Source organism: Hippopotamus amphibius, chromosome 4 (assembly GCF_030028045.1).
Source record: "Hippopotamus amphibius kiboko isolate mHipAmp2 chromosome 4, mHipAmp2.hap2, whole genome shotgun sequence".
NCBI classification, from domain to species: Eukaryota; Metazoa; Chordata; class Mammalia; order Artiodactyla; family Hippopotamidae; genus Hippopotamus; species Hippopotamus amphibius.
The window spans coordinates 15,122,899-15,142,645 of NC_080189.1; the positions used below are offsets into that span (position 1 = coordinate 15,122,899).

The window sequence follows — 19,747 nt, forward strand, 5'->3', positions numbered from 1 at the left end:
CTGAGGAAATGGGAATATCCCTTTGGCTGCAGGAGAAATTCACCCTCCAGCGCCTGTTCGGCATCTTTACTCAGTGGATTCCTTTTTACGTCTCAGGTTTCGGCCCCTGCTCTCTCAATTAGTAAGTCTCCAATCGGTGACACCGAATGCATCTCCCTTTCAAAGAAGGAGCAGACTTTGTCTTCAGGCCCTGTCTTCCTTACCCCCACCCATCAGCCGTAAATAACACCTCCTGATTTAGCGCCGTGAGCCACAGGATCCGCTGGGGCTGTAGGAAAGGAAATACCCCGAGGATGAGCCTTGTCTTTGGTACTGTTGACTTGCTGAGAGCTGGGCGCTCAGGGGCCTCTGCAGGGCAGGCCCGGGGCCCCCGGGAGGACAGCATCCTGATTCTCCAGCCTTGTGCTGGTTCTGAGTCCTCACTAACCAGCCAGTTGAAGCGACGTGTTAACCTATGGAAGGTTTTACATTTAAATCAATAATTTGCACGTAAGTATTAGTACCTGCTTAGTGTGCTTTCGTCTGGGATACAGGGTGAGCCTTGAATGAACTGACTCAAGATGTCAGGAGGCCCGCCTTTCTTCCCGGCCTGACATCCCCCTTTCACTCCACTGGCAGCGACACGTCACCGCTCTGAATAAAGCAGAGGGGCTGCACCTGCAACTGGTCCACAGGAATTGAAATTACAGATTCTCTCCAATGCAGAGAAAAGAGGAGTGGCCTCAGGAAGCAGAGGGTGACCGTGCGACGGGGGTTAGGCCCTCCGGGTGTCAGCACGCTTCCCAGGGAAGCTCTAAATGCACGCTTTCAACCTTTAGTTTGCGTCAGCAGGCTCACCACAGGCAGAAGAAACAATCAACCATCAACCGTAGGAACTAACAAGAATGCCTGAGGTTTTGTCCGCTTTCCCTCCCTCAGCCAGCTGCCCCGGCCTCTGTGCAGAGCCCCCGTGGATGCGAGCTGGGCCTCTGGTCTAGGAGCCTGATCCGGCAGAAGGCAGAGCCCGGCAGAGGCGTGGGGTCTGCCCCTCCGACGCGCACACCCCTGTACCGGCCACGTGTCGCCGCCGCATGCGGAGAGGGGACAGTGTGCGGGAGGGGCTTCGTGATGCTGACCGCGGCTCTCCAGCGGCTGCGGGTGACACTGGGGTCCGCGTTCTGATCCGTCGCGGAGCTGATGGTTTTGCTCTGTGCACTTGCACTTCTTTGTGTGTTATCTGTTACAATCGATCAAAGATTTTTTCTTTAACTTAGGAAAGAACCTGGAGCAGTACATGTGTAAAAAGAATCAGTATGTGTAGATACATGCAAAAACCTGAGATTCCATTTCCCTGGCTCACGGGTGCTTCCACAGACATTTACTGAGCACATACTTTGGCCAAAAGTATGAGCATGAAACCTGATAATATTATAGTCCTTCGGGGTGTTGGAAAGCAAGACCCGCCTTTCTCCAGCAACCCTTAGCTTCATGGTAAAAGCCCCAGAGACCAGACTGGGAGATAAAGGGCTTGGGACGGGCCAAGTAGACACAGTGCAGGGGTACGTATCAAGAGGATAAGGAAGTCCGGGGCAGCGTGCATGTCTTTGAAATGACCCGTTGTGGAGTCCAAGTTGTTCTTCCGTAGGAACGTTTCTTATTGAGATTTACAAGGAATTAGAGGCTAACATCAGATTATCCTCCAGATATTTGAGAACTGGTTTCCGGTTTACAGCAACATCATTAGAAGCCTTTGGAGATTTTGGTCGTTTGAGTTCCAGATCCAGCCTTTTCTTCTGGGATATAAGCAAGAAGGTTAGATTTTGGCGCTGCACTTTGCAGAGCTGAAGCAGTGCTGGGAGCCAAGGGTGTCAGCATGCGGGCGGGGGGTGGCCATGGAGAGATCTACATTGATCTAGGGCACCCCAGGAAAGTCTTATTCAGAGCCAGGATGTTCATTGCCAATACACTTCCAAAAAACTTCCACAGTGATTCTAACATTATACTGAAAATGGTCTGTTGAATCAAGGAAGCTCAGTTCCTTTGGGAGACTGTGGCATGAGAATGACATTAACACCACAACCAAACCCTGATTATATATAATCAGCTCTCCGTATGGATGTGATGCTTCATTCTGATGGCTTGAGCGTTTCTATTGGTGAGAGCGGGAGATACTCAATTACAGCAGAATCACCGGTGAGGGTCTTGAATCCTTACCAGATCACACACAGTTTTATGGATATCAGCAGTGGCCACAAGGTATACCTTCTGGAACCTGTCTGCAACAATTTTGTTGCATGTGTAATAATATCAAGCTTGGACCACCACGGGCATGAGTAGGCTGTCTTTCCTGACTTTCCTTCTGGAGTCAGAACCTTGGCACTGTCAGATGACAGTGTCATCCTCAGCTTATTACAGGGCAGAAATACTCTTCTGTGGGGTGTGTCTGGAGCTCTTAGGGTGCACCGTGTTTGGCTAGGCTGTTACAAGGACAGTCTCCTCATCACCCTGGCTCAGTGCAGGTTCACACAACGAGTGGGCTCCTGGTCAACCTCACCCTCTGCTTCGTTCCAGGAGCTCCATCTCTGAGTCCCTATGTCTTTCACCTCATCTTTCTAGCACCCCAAAGACAGAGCTGTTTCTTTCATATCTCCTGTTCACCAGGGAAGCTGTGTCTTTTTCAGAATCAAATCCCAGGTTGACCTTGGATTTAGCCAGGCCTCGATTGCTATGCAGATCTCCACTTGGACCCTTCTGGGTCCCCCAGACATGGTATGAACCCGTCTTTTAGGGGTGCTGCCCCGAGGTGCTCTCCACCACAGGCTTCAGGCTGTCTTCTGTGCAGATCCTTTAGGCTTTGGGGTCCAATTTCTCTAAAACAACGTCCTCCTAGTCCTCAGATTTCCTCCACTTCTAGGGTCCTGTGTTGCTTTGATGTAATCCTTTGCCTCCCACTCCAGGTCACCAGCTCAAATTGCAGCTCCGAGCGCGTGTCAGCATTTCCAAGTCTCCTTATTTTTGCGGTGGAAACATAAGATTTAACAACCCATCTGAAATACAATTTTACATTTTGATTGCTTCTGCCCCAGCCATACCGAGGTTACTTTCAATCTACATATATTTGTGGGAACAGGCTTTTTCATTGCAGTTCAATTCAAGTACACCTTATAATATCAGTGATTATAAAATACCGTGGACTAACAGAGTGTCTTGCTTCCAAGGAGTTCAAACTGCTTTATAATTCTACCAACCATAATTTATCTTCATAAGCTGCTGTGGAGACAAGAAAAAAAGCAAGATTAATAATCACATTTTATAGATGGTGAAATAAAAACTCAGAGAAATTGAGTAACATTTTTCGAGAAACGCGCAGTTCTTCCTGTGCTCTCTGATAAGTGTTGCAGATTTATTGCTCAAGTTGGGAGTGTCTGTGAACCTTGCACTTGTTTTATTAGTGTGCTGTGTGTATGATGGAGACATTGACTTGGCCGCGGAGGTTGGGTGAGGAAGAGATTGTGCCATGAAAGGCCATGCAGAGTTAGGGCCGTGCTTCCCAGTAGGAGGAAAGGGGTGGGGGGAGGGCGCGGTTGTGGACGGGCAGTTTCCTCTCTAAAGCTAAATGGTAGGGACTTAGTTGTTGGTGATATTAATCTTTGTACCTTTTTCATATAAATAAATGAAACAATAATGTTTAATGTGTATGCTTTAGTATATTTAAACAGAGTTTTCCTAATGTTTCAACTTATAAGGAGGAAAACGGACCTTAAAAATGAGGAAAGGGGATGCTCTTTATTTAACTGCTGCCACATGGACGTAGACACATTATAGATAAGTGATGTACTATCTGTTGATTGCCTGCTCCGTGCCAGGCCCTGGGCTAGGTTCTTCTTATGACGCTCTTTCGTTTCATCCTCCTACCAACGTCAGGAAATCGGTGTACAGCCACAACCTGACGGCACTAGATTATTCTGCCTGTGGACACGGGGTCCTGAGTGTTTCCACTCAGCTCGGATGGTGTCCACCCCTCTGTTGGGGGTCATTCCCCTGTAGGGTCACAGGATCTGGATGTCTGGGAATGCCTTACCAGCCATGTGTGCTGTCAGGAGAGCCAGCAGAGTGAAATATCGAAGCTTAATCATTGGTGTGTCGAAAATGACAGTTGTCCATTTTCCTTCTGTAGAAAAATAGAATTTTCCATATCTTGCTATGGGAATGCTGGAAGGAAACAATCTCTCTCTTTCTTAGATGCACATTTTGTCTGACACTTCATGTATGTTTAAAGTATTTTTGATGTCCCAAAATAGCACTGAGGAGCCTCTGTAAGATGATTCCATGGGCCGGACAGTGACACATGAGTCACTGACAGGGCCTGGGCGATTCTGAGCCCAGAGGGAAAGGCCGTTTCCCAAGCCAGCCATCCTACCTGCTATGGAACTGAATGGGGAACAGAAACAGCCCCCATGCAGGAAACCAGAATGTGATTTTTTTTAAGCATATAAACTTTGAAACAGAAAGGCCGAGTTGTCTGCCTTTTGTCATAGGAGGTATGGCCAAGGAGATGGTGCCAACTTCAGGGAAAACTGGAGCCTACTGAGGGTGTGGGGTTGAAACAGAAAGACGCATTCCTTCTACAGATGTGTGGTTAGCACCTACATGCCCAGGCGCTGTGCTGGGCGCTGGAGGTACAGTAGCGGCATGGGCGAGAGGCCAGGGAAGGATGTGCGCTCACCCTGCCCTATGCCTGGAGGACACCCCACCTGTCCACGTCTCCTGAGAAGCCCCCTGGGCTTTGCCTCTCCTCCCCGCAACAGCCCCTCCTTCATGTGCTGGGCGCGCATTGCGTGTTAGCTGTCGGCCTGCTGTTGCCTCCGACAAGCTGGTGAACTCCTGGAGGAGCTCTGGTTTCTGATCTGCAGCACCCAGCACGGTGCCTGGCACGTAGTAGACGCTTAGGAAAATGGCAGCTGAACTGTTCCACTCATGACTGAATGACTGGCGCTAGGTTCTGGCTTAGAATAACCCTTGGTAAGAATGGTTTCTTCTTCACTCATGAATAAACGCACCTTAGCAACCATGGAATGTGCTTCAGGTGTGCTGAACAAAAAGAAACCTATTTTAGACTCGACTTTGAACGTGCAGGAGCTCGGGGCCTTATGGACCAGCGAAACAGGGGCCAGGCACCTGCCAGACTGCAGCCAAAGGGTCTTCAGTCCCCCAGAGATTACTGAGGGGCCAGAGAAATGCCCTCCTTACCCCAGGGCTCGTGGCCTGGGTTTTGAGCGGATGTTTATGGAGCATCTGCTGTGAGCCTGAGGGTCAAAACACATGGGACACAGATCCCGCCCGTGGGAAGGTTTAGTCAAGGCCGACACACGGACGTATATGTACAATAGTACATGGTCAATTAATATGTATTGGACCGATCTGGGGGTTCGTGTCGATATGTTCGTGAGATCCACCAGCACAGAGAACATGATGTGTTTGAGTGGGGGTGGGGGGGAGGGGAACAGGCTGTACTAGAAATATGACTAACGTGTCACACATGCAGAGAAAAGAACACGGCCTTTGAATGAGGGAGAGTTTCCCGGTAAATTGGGAAAGGTTGAAAGCAAAGGCAGGAGAGCAGTAGAGGGTTACAGGAGAGGCCCGGCTTGCAGAGGCTCCAGCCGTGGGGCTGAGTGGGTGACGGCTGCAAGAGGGAGGTGAGAAGAGATGGGCCTTTGCAGCCCTGCGGTCCTGACCCTTCATTCTCCTGGTGCCACCTCCGGCCCCCCTGCTATGTTTGCTGGCTTTTTGCTGCAATTCTTTTGTGAGCTGCCTGCAGGCAGGTGCCCTCTGCTCCTCGGTGCTGGCCCTGCTGCGGGCGCCATGCACGGCTGAGCGGGGCCGCACGCCCGTGCCCGTCTCTGGGCCTCCGCTCCTGCTGGTCCCGCCCACGTGGAGGCCCAGTCTTCCCCGGGCAGAAGCCTCGTGCCCAGGCTTCCATTCCTTCCTGAAGATTTGCCCCTTCCACCCTCCTTTGTGTACGCTGCCTTAGAACATTCCATCTGAATCACATATTTTAGCACTTTCTTATATTTAATAAAGGTTTATTCAATCAACAAATCCTTATTGATTGAGTGGCTACTAAATGCCAGGCACCGTGCTGCCCTCGTGGACTTAGCACGGGAGACAGACAGTAAGCAGGTTATTGGGAAAGTGCTGTAAAGTGACATTTATGGCACTGTAGATGGGGACTAACTGGTGTCCAGGGATGCCTGTCTGTGGCGGTGACAATTAGGCTGAGGTTGGGAGGATGAGAAGGAGGCTGCCACCAAGAGCCAGCGGAGAGAGCATTTGAGGCAGAAGCAACGACACGGCATGGGGGCTCTGGGTCCAGAAACTGAGAGGAAGCTGGTTAGGCTGGAGCTTATTGAACGCGGAGAGTGGATTGGATGACAGTGCCGAGCTGGGCAGGGCCCGGACGCAGAGGTCCCTGTGGGCCACAGGAGATTGAGATTTCATTCTAAGTGTGGCAGGGAGCCTCTGCAGGGCTTCAAGCTGCGGGATGTGTGACCAGTTGAGCTAGTAGACAGTGGATTGGAGGAAGGGAGGACGAAGTAGAAAGACCAGATAGGAAGCTCCAGGTTAGACGGGTGGCCAGGGCCAGGGCGGGGTGGCGGCGGAAGCGGAGAATCAGGGGCCAATTTGAGACGTACTTCAGAGCTGCCATATTGATGGGCTGGGTGGTGAGGATGGAAAGGGAGAGAGAGGAATCAGAGATCAATTCCAGGTTTCCAACATGAATAGTGGTGGGGGTGGGGGGTGGTGGGTGGTAATTCCATTTAGTGAAACAGGGAGGACAGAGGGAGGAGTTACATGGGGGGGAGTGCAGAGACGAGTTCCCTTTTAAAGATAAGTTTGAGATGATTGTGAGATATTCCAGTGGAGATCCCAGGCCATCAGAAACATAAAGCTGGAGCTGAGAAAGGTCCAAGATGGAGATAGACATTTGGAAATACACAAAATGGAATTTAAACCTGTAAGAATGGATAAGATGACTGTCTCAGTTTCCTAGCGCTGCAGAAACAAGTACCACAAAATGCATAACTCAGAATAACAGATTTTTTTTCTCCTTCTCCTTTTTTTTTTAATTTTGGCTGCGCTGGGTCTTCGTTGCGGCACACAGGCTTTGTTGCCCCGCGGTATGTGGGGTCTTGGTTCCCTGACCAAGGATCGAACCTGCATCCCCTGCATTGGAAGGCAGATTCTTTTTTTTTTTTTTAAGCTCTTTATTGGAATATAATTGCTTTACACTCTTGTACCAGTTTTTGAGGTATACCAAAGTGAATCAGCTGTATTTATACATATATCCCCAGGAAGGCAGATTCTTAATCACTGGACCACCAGTGAAGTCCCTCCCTCTTCTCCTAAGGACACCAGTCATATTGGATTAAGGATCCATCCTACTCCAGGATGACATCTTTCTATCTAATTACATATGCAATAACCCCATTCCCAAATAAGGGCACATTTTGAGGTACTGAGGATTAGGACTCCGACATGTCTTTTGGGGACACAATTCAACCCATGAGAATTATCTAGAAAAACAATGAAAAGAGAGAAGAGAAGGGGTCCTAGGGCTTTGCCATCAGTAGCAGGTAGATAGAGGAAGACAAGCAGCGAGCAGAGGGGCAGGACTGATGAGGGAGCACGTGGTGTCATGAAGACCAAGACTGTGTGTTTCAAAACAGGACAGAAAGGTCAATTGTGTGGAAGAAATGCAGCTCTCGGGTTCCAGATCTGAGAAGCTGACCAGGGGACGTGATGTGGTCCCTGCTGGTCTTGGCGAGCTTCGCACTTGAGTGCAACGGAGGGGCAAGTCCAGTTAGAGGAGGGAGGGAAGATGCGTGCGGCAAAGCCGTGGAAGCTGCCGGAGATGACTCTTTAGAGACTTGGCTTTGGAAGGAGAACAGAGAACCAGGGCAACAGCTGCAGGGAGCTGAAGGGATTAGGAAAGGTTTGGTTTTGGTTTTGGCGTGTTTTGTTCTGCTTGATTTTTTTTAAACGGGAGATGCTGGAGAGTGTTTGTATGCTTGGATTAGCTCTGTTTTCATATGTGTGCGTGTGTTGTGTACATTTTGTGCTCGACCTCAGTTGTCACCTGTGCTTTAATGGTGCCTTCCCAGTATTGGGGCTCCAGGGACAGGGTGTTTCTTTTGTCTCTCAGCCCCCTGCATGGCACTCAAGCATTTGTTCACTAAGGTCATAGCCAGAGAAATCCTCTGCTGTACCTATCACGGTACCACGAATCGCTCCCGTTTCCTTTTCTGATGGAGGAAGCGCTAAATGAGTTTCACAGGCCCTCTCCCTGTAACGATGAAATCCATGTCTAGTGTTTCTTACCAGAGAACATCACTAGAGCGCCCTTTGCATGATAATCTTACTTATCGGACTTATACTTTGCTGGGCAGAACACTGGGAACAGAATCTGGGAAATGGGTTTCCAGAGGTTCCCAGTGGCCCGCTTAGGGGCATGAAGACCAGTTGATTAACCTGATAGGAAGGGCAGCCCCATGGTCACGTCCAAAGATGTCCCTACAGAACCAGAGCGGCCTATTCCTAAGACCCGACCGGGAGACTGGAGTATCCAGGCTGCAAAGGGCAAAGGGACGGGTCAGAGGAACAGGGGACAGAGGTGCCAAGATGCTTGACCCTGAGCCAGTAGCAGCTGCCACAGGAGGGGCTTCTCGGGACCAGACCAGAAGGCCTCTCCCAGGGAGAGGCCCGAGCCTACATGTGAGAGGAGGCAGGTGGACGTATCTGACCCTAGAACAGAGAGGGCAGAAAGCAAAGCAGGTTCTGACACATGCGTAAGAAAAGCGTGTTGGTTTCTCTATAATGTTCTTTTCCTGTATTCCCTTTTTTTCTAAAAGACGCGGGGTTTTGTTTTTAAATAAACCAAAACCACCTCTGAAGAGATTGCGTTGCTAGAGGCAACCTGCACGAACCTGGTCAGTTACATGCAACCATCAGGTGGCTCTGGAAGCCCTGGTGTGTGGGGGCAGCGCGGCACACTGTGACCTAGGCCAGTTGTGGGATGGAAGGCCCCAGGACACAAGACAGTCCAGCAGTGATATGTCATAAAACCACCACCAGCATCCCCAGGGCATCAGTGCCATAGGGCAAGAAGCAGCCTCCCACGTTCACACGAACCATCAGCAGCTAGGCTTGGAGGAGAAAAAGACCAAAGAACGGGGACGTGCCAGGCAGAACACTGGCAGCTGAAGATGCTCAGCAGTGAGGGGATGGGGACAAGCAAGACCCATTAAGGAACAGCTCGCTCCCCCGCCCTCTGCAGCAACTCCCTCCTCCCAAGCCTGGGGGGACCCAGCCTTGGGCTTCGGGACAAGCACTCTCGCCTCTCAGACCAAGACTGCGGCACTCTAGAAGCACCGGCTGCAGTGCAGACTCTCCAGCTCCAAGGGAGTGAAGAGACTCCTTTTTACATCTGAAAAATGAAAAGACTTGGTAGCAAGACATTTTGGTTCTTGTTTGTTTTGTTTTTTCAATACCATTATGTAGAGAAAAAAAGATTAGCAATGAGAGCAGATTTAAAGGAGCAGGTGGGGAGATGCTTTTTAAGCAGGGAAAATTCAGCTTGAAGCTCCGACGCGTAGAGGTGTTTTTGACACCCCCTCCCTCTCCACCTCCCTCCTCTCGTGCTAGCTGGGCAAAGATAACCTAGATAGAGAAAGGTCCCCCAGCTCCCTGCACTCCCATTCCAGGCTGCTGAAAGTGTGGAGAGTAGCGTCTTCTTAGATCGTTTAATCAAGGGAGCAGTTTAGAGAGAAAACAGAAGTTAGGCTAGTGCATCAACAGAGTGCCCTGGGCCATGTTTTTAAAAAAAAAAAAAGAAAGAAAACCGTGTTCGTATCTCATACTCTGAACGTGGGTTTTCTCCAAATGTACCCCCAGCAATCATGACCAATTCCTAGAAAAGAAGAGGTACTCTGTGGTCTTTGGTTTTGATTGCCAACTACATATGAAATTTTCTCTTTGAGTTTAGGTGATTTCCTTTAGAAGTTCCAGCATGTAACCTGGCTTATCATGTGAAGGAGCATAATTTTACAGTTAGGAAAGGGTTTGTAATGGAATTCTGATTGATACCCAAACTGTGTATCACAAACAGGGTTCTATAATTGTCATAGTAGAGAACTTTTTAGAAGCTAATGGAAAAAATAGCGTTTCCTTGGGAAAGTGATACAAACTCCTAAGAAAGGGATTGTTGGCATAAACAGATATTGGATTTAAGCCCATGCTGGGTGGAGGCAATTTGTCTTACATATATTACTGAAGACAGAATACCTGCACTTCAGAATTCCTTGGTGAAAACCGGGCATTCTCTAAAGGTTGGTGTCCCGAGTTTTCGGCTACCAGAGGTAATTCCCCAGTATCTCTCCAGTGGTGCTTAGCTCATCTGGCTGGAGAGTAATGGTTATGAAGTCAACAGCTGTGGTTCCCTGTGGGTCTGTCCTAGAGCCACAGACCTACCCTTCATCTCAGCCAGTCACCCATCCGGGCTCCTGCTGATGGGAGGACCAAGCCAGAGGATGGAGGGATCATTACAACCCGGCTCGACAACAACAGGCCCTTGAGGGGGTCAGTAATGGTACTCCAGGTCTGAAAGACTGAACCTTATGTAGAATTCGTATAGAAAGAGCTGCCTGCATTTCCAAATTGCAAATGATTTTTTTTCCATTCTTCCTTTTCAGGGCCCCTGAGATCATCCTTGGTTTACCATTTTGCGAGGCAATTGATATGTGGTCCCTGGGCTGCGTCATTGCAGAGCTGTTCCTGGGCTGGCCGCTGTATCCAGGAGCTTCAGAGTACGATCAGGTGGGTCCAGATGCACAGGTGTCCAAAGCAGACCCTCCTTCTTCGTCTGGATCAGCACCTCACTTATAACCTGGCGTGTGGATGGGGCTGCGCGGTGTGATGTCGTCTCCCGAGCCTTGCTTCCCTCTGCCTCGCTTTTATTACTCTTTCTTTGCCCTTTTCCTTTGATTACTTCTTTCCCTCCCTATAAAATTGTTTTTCTCCAAGACGCTAGAGCCATTAGTATACCATGTGTGATGACAGGAAAAGCCCTGACCTCATTCTCATCTTTTCTTGCAGATTCGGTATATTTCACAAACACAGGGTTTGCCAGCAGAATATTTATTAAGCGCGGGGACAAAGACAACGAGGTTTTTCAACCGTGACACAGACTCGCCGTATCCTCTGTGGAGGCTGAAGGTAGGAAGAGCATCCCCTCCAACACCCGGCACTTGGGGAAGAAGGTCCCATCAGTGGGGAGCCTTTGACAGCGGCACGTTGGTCCCGGGTCTGATTTTGATCCGGCCACGGGGGAGGCGCGACTGTGGTTGATACATGGTGTGGATGAATTTGAATGTTCAAAAAGGACCACTTTGCTTGACCTGCTGCCTTTGCAGCTCACATTCTGATGGCTAAACTTCTGAGATTTAATCCAGTAAATCTTGATGACCTGTCTGGTTGGTTACTAGACAGAGAAATGAGAGAAATGAACCACTCCTCTGCCCTCAAAGAGCTTCCAGTCCAGAGGGAGCCTGGCCAGCCCTGCCTCTCCCTGTGACCAGCGCCCTGTTCCCGGCAGGAACAGAGTGTGGGAGGCCGGAGGAGGGAGCCTTTGCTCCTGCTGTGGCAGAAGGTCAGGGAGGAGTATCTGAGCCGGGCCCTACGGGATGAAGAGGGCCTTCCAGGCAGAGGAAGCAGCCTAAGCAACACGGCATCCGAAGGCTCCCGGGAGGGGTCTGCTGGTCCCAGCCGGCAGGTGGTGTAACGCACCGTTGCACACCCTATACTCGGGTGGTTTGACTTTAACGGAAACATATTTTGCTTTCACTTTGATCTGTGCCTAGTCATTAAAATTAATGTTTTTTCCTGGGAAGGAGAAAATAATACAAGTCTTACGTGTGTTTTGTGTTCATTTTAGGTGTTTCTTTTTTTGCAAGAGTGTGGGTGGGTATTTTTTTGACAGAAACCACAGCCATATTCTAATACATTTAAAGATAATGCGTGGCCAATGGTGGCAAAAGATTTAGAAAAGGTATCTGGAAGCTAAGCAAGCATCTTAGGCTATTGATGGGAGGCTGGCGATTGGCAGCCATGAGGGTGAGCGGCTCAAGGTCAGGTCCAGTGAAAAAGAGTCTGGGGGGAGGAGGCCAAGGCCGGACAGGGGTGGGGTTCACCTCTGTGTCTTAGTTAAGAGCCTCAGGCCTACTTGGCCGGCTGTTCCCACATCGAAGCCTGGATCTTAGCAGCTCCAGGTGTGCTGTCCTTGAGTGAGATCTGGAGGATTCATTACCTGTGATCCATGGATGAGTCCAGAAACCCACAGAAATTGGAAACAGCAGCTTCCTAGACTGAGGCCAGTTCAGGAACTGGGTGTGTGTGCCCCGGGCCCAGGCAGAGGGGGCACACAGAACAGACTCCGGAGCCAGCGGCCACTCACTGGCCCTGGGACCTTGGCAAGCTCCTCAAGCTTTCTGTTCCTGTTTCTCCCTCTGGAAAATGGGCTGGTCATCACCCTGCTGGTTGTGAAGGGCAGCACACGAGTTCACATGCTTTAGAACAGCACCTAGCACACGGGGAGAGCTCTATGCATGTGAGCTTGATAAATTAAAGTTTTCAAACGTGTAGGAAAAGGGTTTTTGCTTTTCCACATATGCAACCTGACCTTCTCCCTTAAACTCAGGGGAGACTGTGGGGCTGTCAGGGGTGTGGCATGTCTTGCTCATCTGGGGGTCCTCCAGACTGACTCAGAGCAGGGCCCCAACAGGTGTTCCTAGGAAGGAAGGAAGGAAGGAAGGAGGAGGGATGAGTCAGTGTGGAGGATGAAGAGAGGACAGAATTCATGCACTTTAAGAAGAATCCTAGTCTCCTTCTCGGAAAGGTAGGGGAAGACCCTCTGGGAGAAGCAGACGCTGGCAGGGTTGAGTCATGGTGACTAGAAAATAATTCACGTTACCAACGGGCTTTTGCCTCTCTTGAGCAGACACCAGATGACCATGAAGCAGAGACGGGGATTAAGTCAAAAGAAGCAAGGAAGTACATTTTCAACTGTTTAGATGATATGGCCCAGGTAAGCTCCGTGGGTGAGTATGCAATGTTAGCCCTTTAAAAACCAAGCACAGCGAGACTCCTGTAAGAGTCCTTAATATAGGATGGCGAGTAGAAGTCCACATTACTCCATTGTGGTGGTTGACCTTGACCTTAAACAATGATATGCCAACCTTAGCAAGAATACTGTTTGGTTTGTAGAACATTTTTAAAACCTTACACCAAGGAGTTCCCTGGTGGCACAGTGGTTAAGAATCTGCCTGCCCATGCAGGGGACACGGGTTCAAGCCCTGGTCGGGGAAGACCCCACATACCACAGAGCAAATAAGCCCGTGCGCCACAACGACTGAGCCTGTGCTGTAGAGCCCGTGCTCCACAACAGGAGAAGCCACCACAATGAGAAGCCTGCGCACCGCAAGAAGAGTAGCCCCACTCACTGCAACTGGAGAAAGCCCGCACGTAGCAACAAAGACCCAATACAGCCAAAAATAAATTTTTTAAAAATTAAAAAAAAACAAAAACAAAAAACCTTACACCAGCTCTTTAAAAATAGCTCCAGTGTATTGGTCCCCAATTATAAAATAGTACTGGCCAGTCTTACCGATGTCTTCATGAGAGGAATTCCAGCCCGTTAGTACACGGGAGCTTGACGCCCATGACCAGTTTCCCAGGGCCACCTTAACAAAGGGCTGAAACTGGGTGACTTTTATCAGCAGCATTTATTCTCTGGCAATTCTGGAGGCTAGACGTTTGAAGTCACAGTACTGACAAGCCATGTTCCCTCTGCAGGCTCTAGGAAGGAACCCTCCCAGGCCTTTCTCCTGGCATCCGGTGGCCCCTGGTAGTCCTGGGTCCCTTGACGTGTAACTGTATCCCCACATCTCTGCCTCCTTCTTCACGTGGTCTTCATCCCATGTTCCCTCTTATCTCTGTGTTCAAATCTCCCTTCTTCCTCCTGTAAAGACACCAGTCATTGGATTTATGGCCCTCCCTACTCCAGTATGACTTTCACTTGGTTACATCTGCAGAGACTCTATTTCCACTGACATCTTTTGCAAGAACACAATTCAGCCCACTGCCCTCGGTCTCTCTCAGCTCCCTGGAGGGACCACAGGCTCTCACCTCTGTGCCCAGAGAAAATTCTAGAACTTCAGCTATTTTTAGGGTTAAAAACTAGTCTGAAATCAGGGCAACCCAAAGTGAGTTTTTCTTCACAAAGCAATAAGAAATAAAGCTACAGACCAATAAACACTTAGCACACCTCTTACTGAAGATAAGTGTAACCAAAAGTCATGATTCTGAGTGAAGTATACTTGTCAGTTGATTAGAAGCTTAGATTGTCTGAGAAAACTGAAAGTGCTTTCCAGTGCATGTCTTGGAAAATATGGAAAAAGCACCACAAAACAAGGCTGTTAAAGGCTACCTAGTATAGACCTGCTCTTGGAAGAAAAATCCTGTGTTCAGATGTCCTGCCTGCCTTGGCCAGAGGTGATCCCAGCAAACCCAGGGACTTGAATAACTCCAGCCCTAGTTCAGGAGCCTCGAGAAGAATGACACGCCACAGGTGGGAAGAGGGCACTTAGGCCCCGACACCTCCCTTGGCAGGATAAAGAAAACTTTTTGCATCTTATTTTTTACTGCTTGGTTGTAATTATTGTTTTTTTAACTGTGGGAAAATACACGTAGTATAGAATTTCTCATTTAAACCATTTTTAAGTGTACCACACAGGAGTATCCCATACACTCACACTGTCACGCACGCCGTCTCCAGAACACTCTTCAGCCTGTGGTTCTCTTCGGGGAGGTGTGATGTGAGGAGCATCTCAGCCTCACTGCTGAGAAGGAGAAGGATACCCCCGGCACGTTTATACATTTGCAGGTGCCGGCAGTGGCCTCTCCCTCCCCGCACGGCCTCCCTCTGCCTCTGCTGCTGAGAGAACAGCCACGTCCTGCGGGCAGTGCTGACAGGCGGCAGCGTGACGGTGCAGACACAGCCTTCTGGGGGGTGGAAAGAGGTGACCGAGAGATCAGGATGGAGCTGCAGGGCGCAGAATAAGAGGGATCGGGGCGAGGGAGGCCCCGCAGGGTCCTGGTGACCTGTCCCCGCTTGCTTCCAGGTGAACATGACGACGGATTTGGAAGGGAGTGACATGTTGGTGGAAAAGGCGGACCGGCGGGAGTTCATCGACCTGTTGAAGAAGATGCTGACCATAGATGCTGACAAGAGAATCACCCCAATCGAGACCCTGAACCACCCTTTTGCCACCATGACACACTTGCTCGATTTCCCCCACAGCACACAGTAGGTGTCCCGCACGATGCTTTATTCCGGGGCTCGGCAGACTCTTCCCTTAAAGCCCCAGATCGTTAACTGTTTCAGCCTTTGCAGCCGTACTGCCTCTGTCACAGCGACACAGCGCTGCCGTTAGAGCTGAAAGCAGTGGTAGACGATACATGTGTTCCAGTAAAACCGTATTTATAAAAACAGGTGGCGGCCAGGTTGGGACCCTGGGCCAGAGTTTTCTTGACGTCAAAAAAGAGAGAACAGTGGAGCGTGAGAGGGCACGAGGCTGGGTGGGCCAGATCCTGGGTGTCTGTGCACCAAGGGAGGGGCTCAGAATAGCAGCGTCTGTGACACAAAGCCACGTGTGAGGCCAGAGGTCACGAGTGGACTCGGTCCAGTGTGGATTTGGGTCTGTCCTTTCATTCATCCATTCCTTCATTCACTGTGCTGTGAGCTGTGCCAGGGGCTGGAGTAAGTGGGGAGTAAAGCAGATGGGACCCCTGCCCACTGGAGCTTACAGTCTATAGGAGTGAGGAAGGCACTAAGCCAGGGATCCCCACGTATCTGTCGGGATGCATAGGGCAGGGAGAGCATGTGACAAGGGGGCCTCACTTCGGGAAGGGCGGGAAGACCCGAGGACACGACTGCCGAAGGAGAGGGGGGTGGCTGGTGGAAAGGCCGGCGAGAGCAGAAGGGACGTTGCCGTGCGGAGACCCCAACACGGGCAGGACCAGCACAGGAGCCGGAGGACGGGGAGAGAGATGAGGCCCCAGGATAAGCCAGGGCCAGGCCTTCGTGTTATGGATTTCGGTCTTTCTTCTAAGAGCTATGGGAAGTCATTAAAGGATTGACGGCAGGGGAATGGCTGGTGGGAGTTGTGTTTAACAAGTACCTGTCTGCTGTCGCTCCATCAAGGCAAATGAGCTTGAAGGAAAGGCCCATCTGATGTGGCAACTTGGAAGTTGTTGGTAACTTCGTGGGAGCTGTTTCAGTGGTTGCTAAGAGCAAAAACCAGTTTAGCAGGTTGAAAGGTTGAGAGGTGAAGACATAGATAGTACAGTTAAGAAGGAAGGATGTAAAATGGGAGGGAAGAAACAGGGGTGACTAAGAGAAGCCCAAGGCAGGGGTTTCTTTTCACATGGAAGAGACTCGAGCAATTTACGACGTTGATGGGAAGTGTCTGGTAGCAAGAGATTAAAGATAAAGGATGCTTAGAAGATGTTTCCAGAGGTAGTGGGAAGGACCAGGATTCTGAGGGCAGGTGGAAGACTAGGCCAGCACCACCAGAAGGGCGGATGGATGAGGGGCGTGTGGCCATCACAGGGGTGCCCGTGTGGTGGAGGACAGTTGAGGGGGGGTTCTTCAGCTAGCTTCTGTCTCCTCTTATTGAGAGCAAGATTTGGGTTTAAGGAGGGTAGAAAAGTTCAGATAGCAGAAGGTGGCAGAGCAGATTGAACAGAGAAATAGAGCAGAACCATTGAGCGTGAAGGTTGGATGTGAATAGTGTGAGGTGTAACTGAACTCCCCAGGTGAAGGCATGCAGAGAACAGGTAGCTGCGTCCGTCCAGATGGAGTTTTGCTGGGCTGCTAAGAGAAAACGATTGACACAGATTTATGCTGTTGGCAGTGCAGCAATTGTAATCCAAAGTGATGGCTAAGGGAGGCTTAGCTAAAAGAGAACGTAAGTGAAGATGGGAGGGGTCCAAAGAGACTGAGTGGTCTTATCAGCTCAAAGAATGGTTAGTACAGTAATGGTAGAATAAGCCAGATAGATGGGTAGAAACTGTGACCAGGTGGGAGGCTTGAATTTGTGTTGGGGGAAGTGGAGCAGCTTCCGGTTTGACAGTCCAAGGCATGCGTGGCCGGAATTGACAACAGGTCACTGGAGCTGAGAAGGAACTAAGGAGCCAGGGTCTCTGACGGGGAGTCAGGGTGACCTGAAGTCTCCCAGGTGGGCAGGACTGAGCTAGTGGCCCAGGCCTCGGTGAAGCGAGGCTGTGGGGCCCGCGGATGGGAGGGAGCATTAGTCTGCGGAGGCACCATGACAAAGTACCACTGAGTGGCTGGGTGTCTTCAACAGCAGACGTTTATTTTCTTACCATTCTAGAAGGATCTAGGTGTTTGGCAGAGCTGGCTTTTTCTGCGGCCTCTCTCCTTGCCTCACACATGGATGTCTCCTGCCTGTGTTGGGCAGAGTTGGCTTTTTATACATGGTCTTCCTTGTATACACGTCTGTGTCCTAATTTCCTCCTCCTTGTAAGGAATTGGATTAGGGCCCACCCTCATGACCTCGTTTTACCTCTTTAAAGATCCCATCTCCAAATTTAGTCACATTCTTAAGTACTGAGGGATTAGAACTTTAACGTGAATTTGGGGAGCACAGTTCAGCCTATAACAGAGGGTAATGAGAGAGACCACTTCAGCCTCTCAACCCCGAGGCACTTGGGATGGGAACGAATAAACAGTCACCTCCCTGGGTGTCTGCAGGGAGGAGCAGGGTGCTCAAGACAGCAGCAGGTTTTAGGCGGTCAGGAGGGAAAGGGAATACACGGGAAGAGGCTGCGGACCACAGACAGCTGCAGGTCACCGTGGGCCCTGCCACGGCCACAGTCAGAGTGGTCCGAGTCTCAAGGCTGGATTTGAGCTTAACCAGCATATGAGAAAGGAGGGTGTGGTGCCCACCACGGATGGTGCTTTCTCTGGTTTAGGTCTGTTCCTTATAAGCTGTTGTTGAGCAAGTCAAATTGTATTGCAACAACCAGACATTGCCTCTAATTTAGAAGCACATTTGAAACAGCCAGACTCCAGTACAAAGAAGGAACTTGGACCCATCCCTTGCAAACTCTTATGACAGGATTTGTCCTGTTTCTGGGTGTGGTAGCGGTATGTCAGGGGGTGTCAGTCTGTACCACAGGAGAAAGACACACTTGATGATATACTGGATAGGGCCCCCATTAGATCAGTCTTTGCCTATTCAGGGATGAAGTGGGTGACTGAGAAACAGCTGTGGATAGGGGATGGAGGCCCGCGGACTCCCGTTAGCCATCTGCACTAACTGAGTGAGACTGTCCCCTGCTGGGGGCTTGCTTGAATGACCTTAGTCTCTGGGTTCTGTAAGGAAACTGTCTAATGAAGACCAAGCATGGAAACCATGGGCATCAGCTTCCAGCTCAGAAGTTGGTGTGGGACCAAGAGAAGCACTGACAACTTAGATTTCAGAAAATAGGCCTCGGAAGGAAAGAAGGGCCTTTGGGCACACCCAGGCTTACCCGAGAATAGGCCTGATCCCCAAGGAACCCTAGAACTTGCTGGGCAGACCATGGAGAACTCTGGGGCTAGAAGAAACCTCCAGCCCACCCCCGCCCCAGCCCGCCCCACCCTGTTAGAGACCCCACCCCTGGGGCTGGGCCAGGGCTGCCAAAAAATCTAGATTAACAACTGAAAGAGACTCCACGCATTTCTCCATGCCGGGATTCTACTGCACAAATTCCTTAAAAACACATTCTCAGAATTAACCCAACGTGAACATGCTTTCCTCTAACTGAAACTTAACACTCAGACCATTCCACTTAGAAAATTCTGAGGCTAAAAGCTTTGTTTTGAATTGTCAGGAAACCTTTGAGGCATTAAATACAGTCCAAAAAGAACACAAAATCTATTGTTTTATTCCCTCAGCCTCCATGTGAAAGCACTTAGCAGTGGGTTTGGTACTCAGTAGATGCTCAAAACATGTTGGCATTACCAGTAGCAGTAATAGTGTTTTTAGCTCTTGGTGTCCAGAGAATGTTGTCCTTCCTCTCCAGGGTCGTCAGTCAGTAAATGTTTATTTAGTGTGCATTGTGCGGCCAACGGAAGCCGTCATTAAACCAGAAAGAACGTCTAAGTCAGTTCAGAACATCTTTCATGGAGAGGATGTTTTGGGATAGCCCTCAAGCATCTGCTTGGCCCAGAATATAGCTTACCTATAGCATGTGGAAACAGTATGCATTTGTCATCTTAAAATAGTAGAATTTTATATTGTTATTATACTATTTATAATTAAAATATTTTAAACTGAAATATAATTGGGGTCTTATTATCTTGAATATTAGCATTTGAGAAAAAGTAAGTTTAATTAGAAGACACAGAAGTGAATGAAAAACAATGGATAAATTCTAAAGGACACTATATAGTGGATTTTCAAGAAGTTGGTCAAGGCCACTCGTGGCTTTCCTTGTCCTTGATGCTGGTGTCAGCAACACATTTTTATACTTGACTTTCATAATTATAGAGTTTTGTTTTGATTCACAAGTGCAATGGAGGAAGTAAAAGAGGGAGAGAATTTTTATTTCATGTAACTTGACAAGAATTAGAAAACAGAAAGGA

The 19,747-nt window shown here is 49.5% G+C and overlaps 1 protein-coding gene across 2 annotated transcripts in view; it reads left to right on the forward strand.

Moving 5' to 3' along the window:
• HIPK2 (homeodomain interacting protein kinase 2) overlaps positions 1-19,747 on the forward strand; it is a 187,589-nt gene that overhangs the window by 116,907 nt on the left and 50,935 nt on the right. For both annotated transcript variants that reach the window (XM_057731960.1, XM_057731961.1), the window contains exons 3-6: positions 10,731-10,854; positions 11,134-11,253; positions 13,034-13,120; positions 15,216-15,400. In XM_057731960.1, the coding sequence (XP_057587943.1) occupies positions 10,731-10,854; positions 11,134-11,253; positions 13,034-13,120; positions 15,216-15,400 (516 nt within the window). The remainder of the gene's footprint in view (positions 1-10,730; positions 10,855-11,133; positions 11,254-13,033; positions 13,121-15,215; positions 15,401-19,747) is intronic.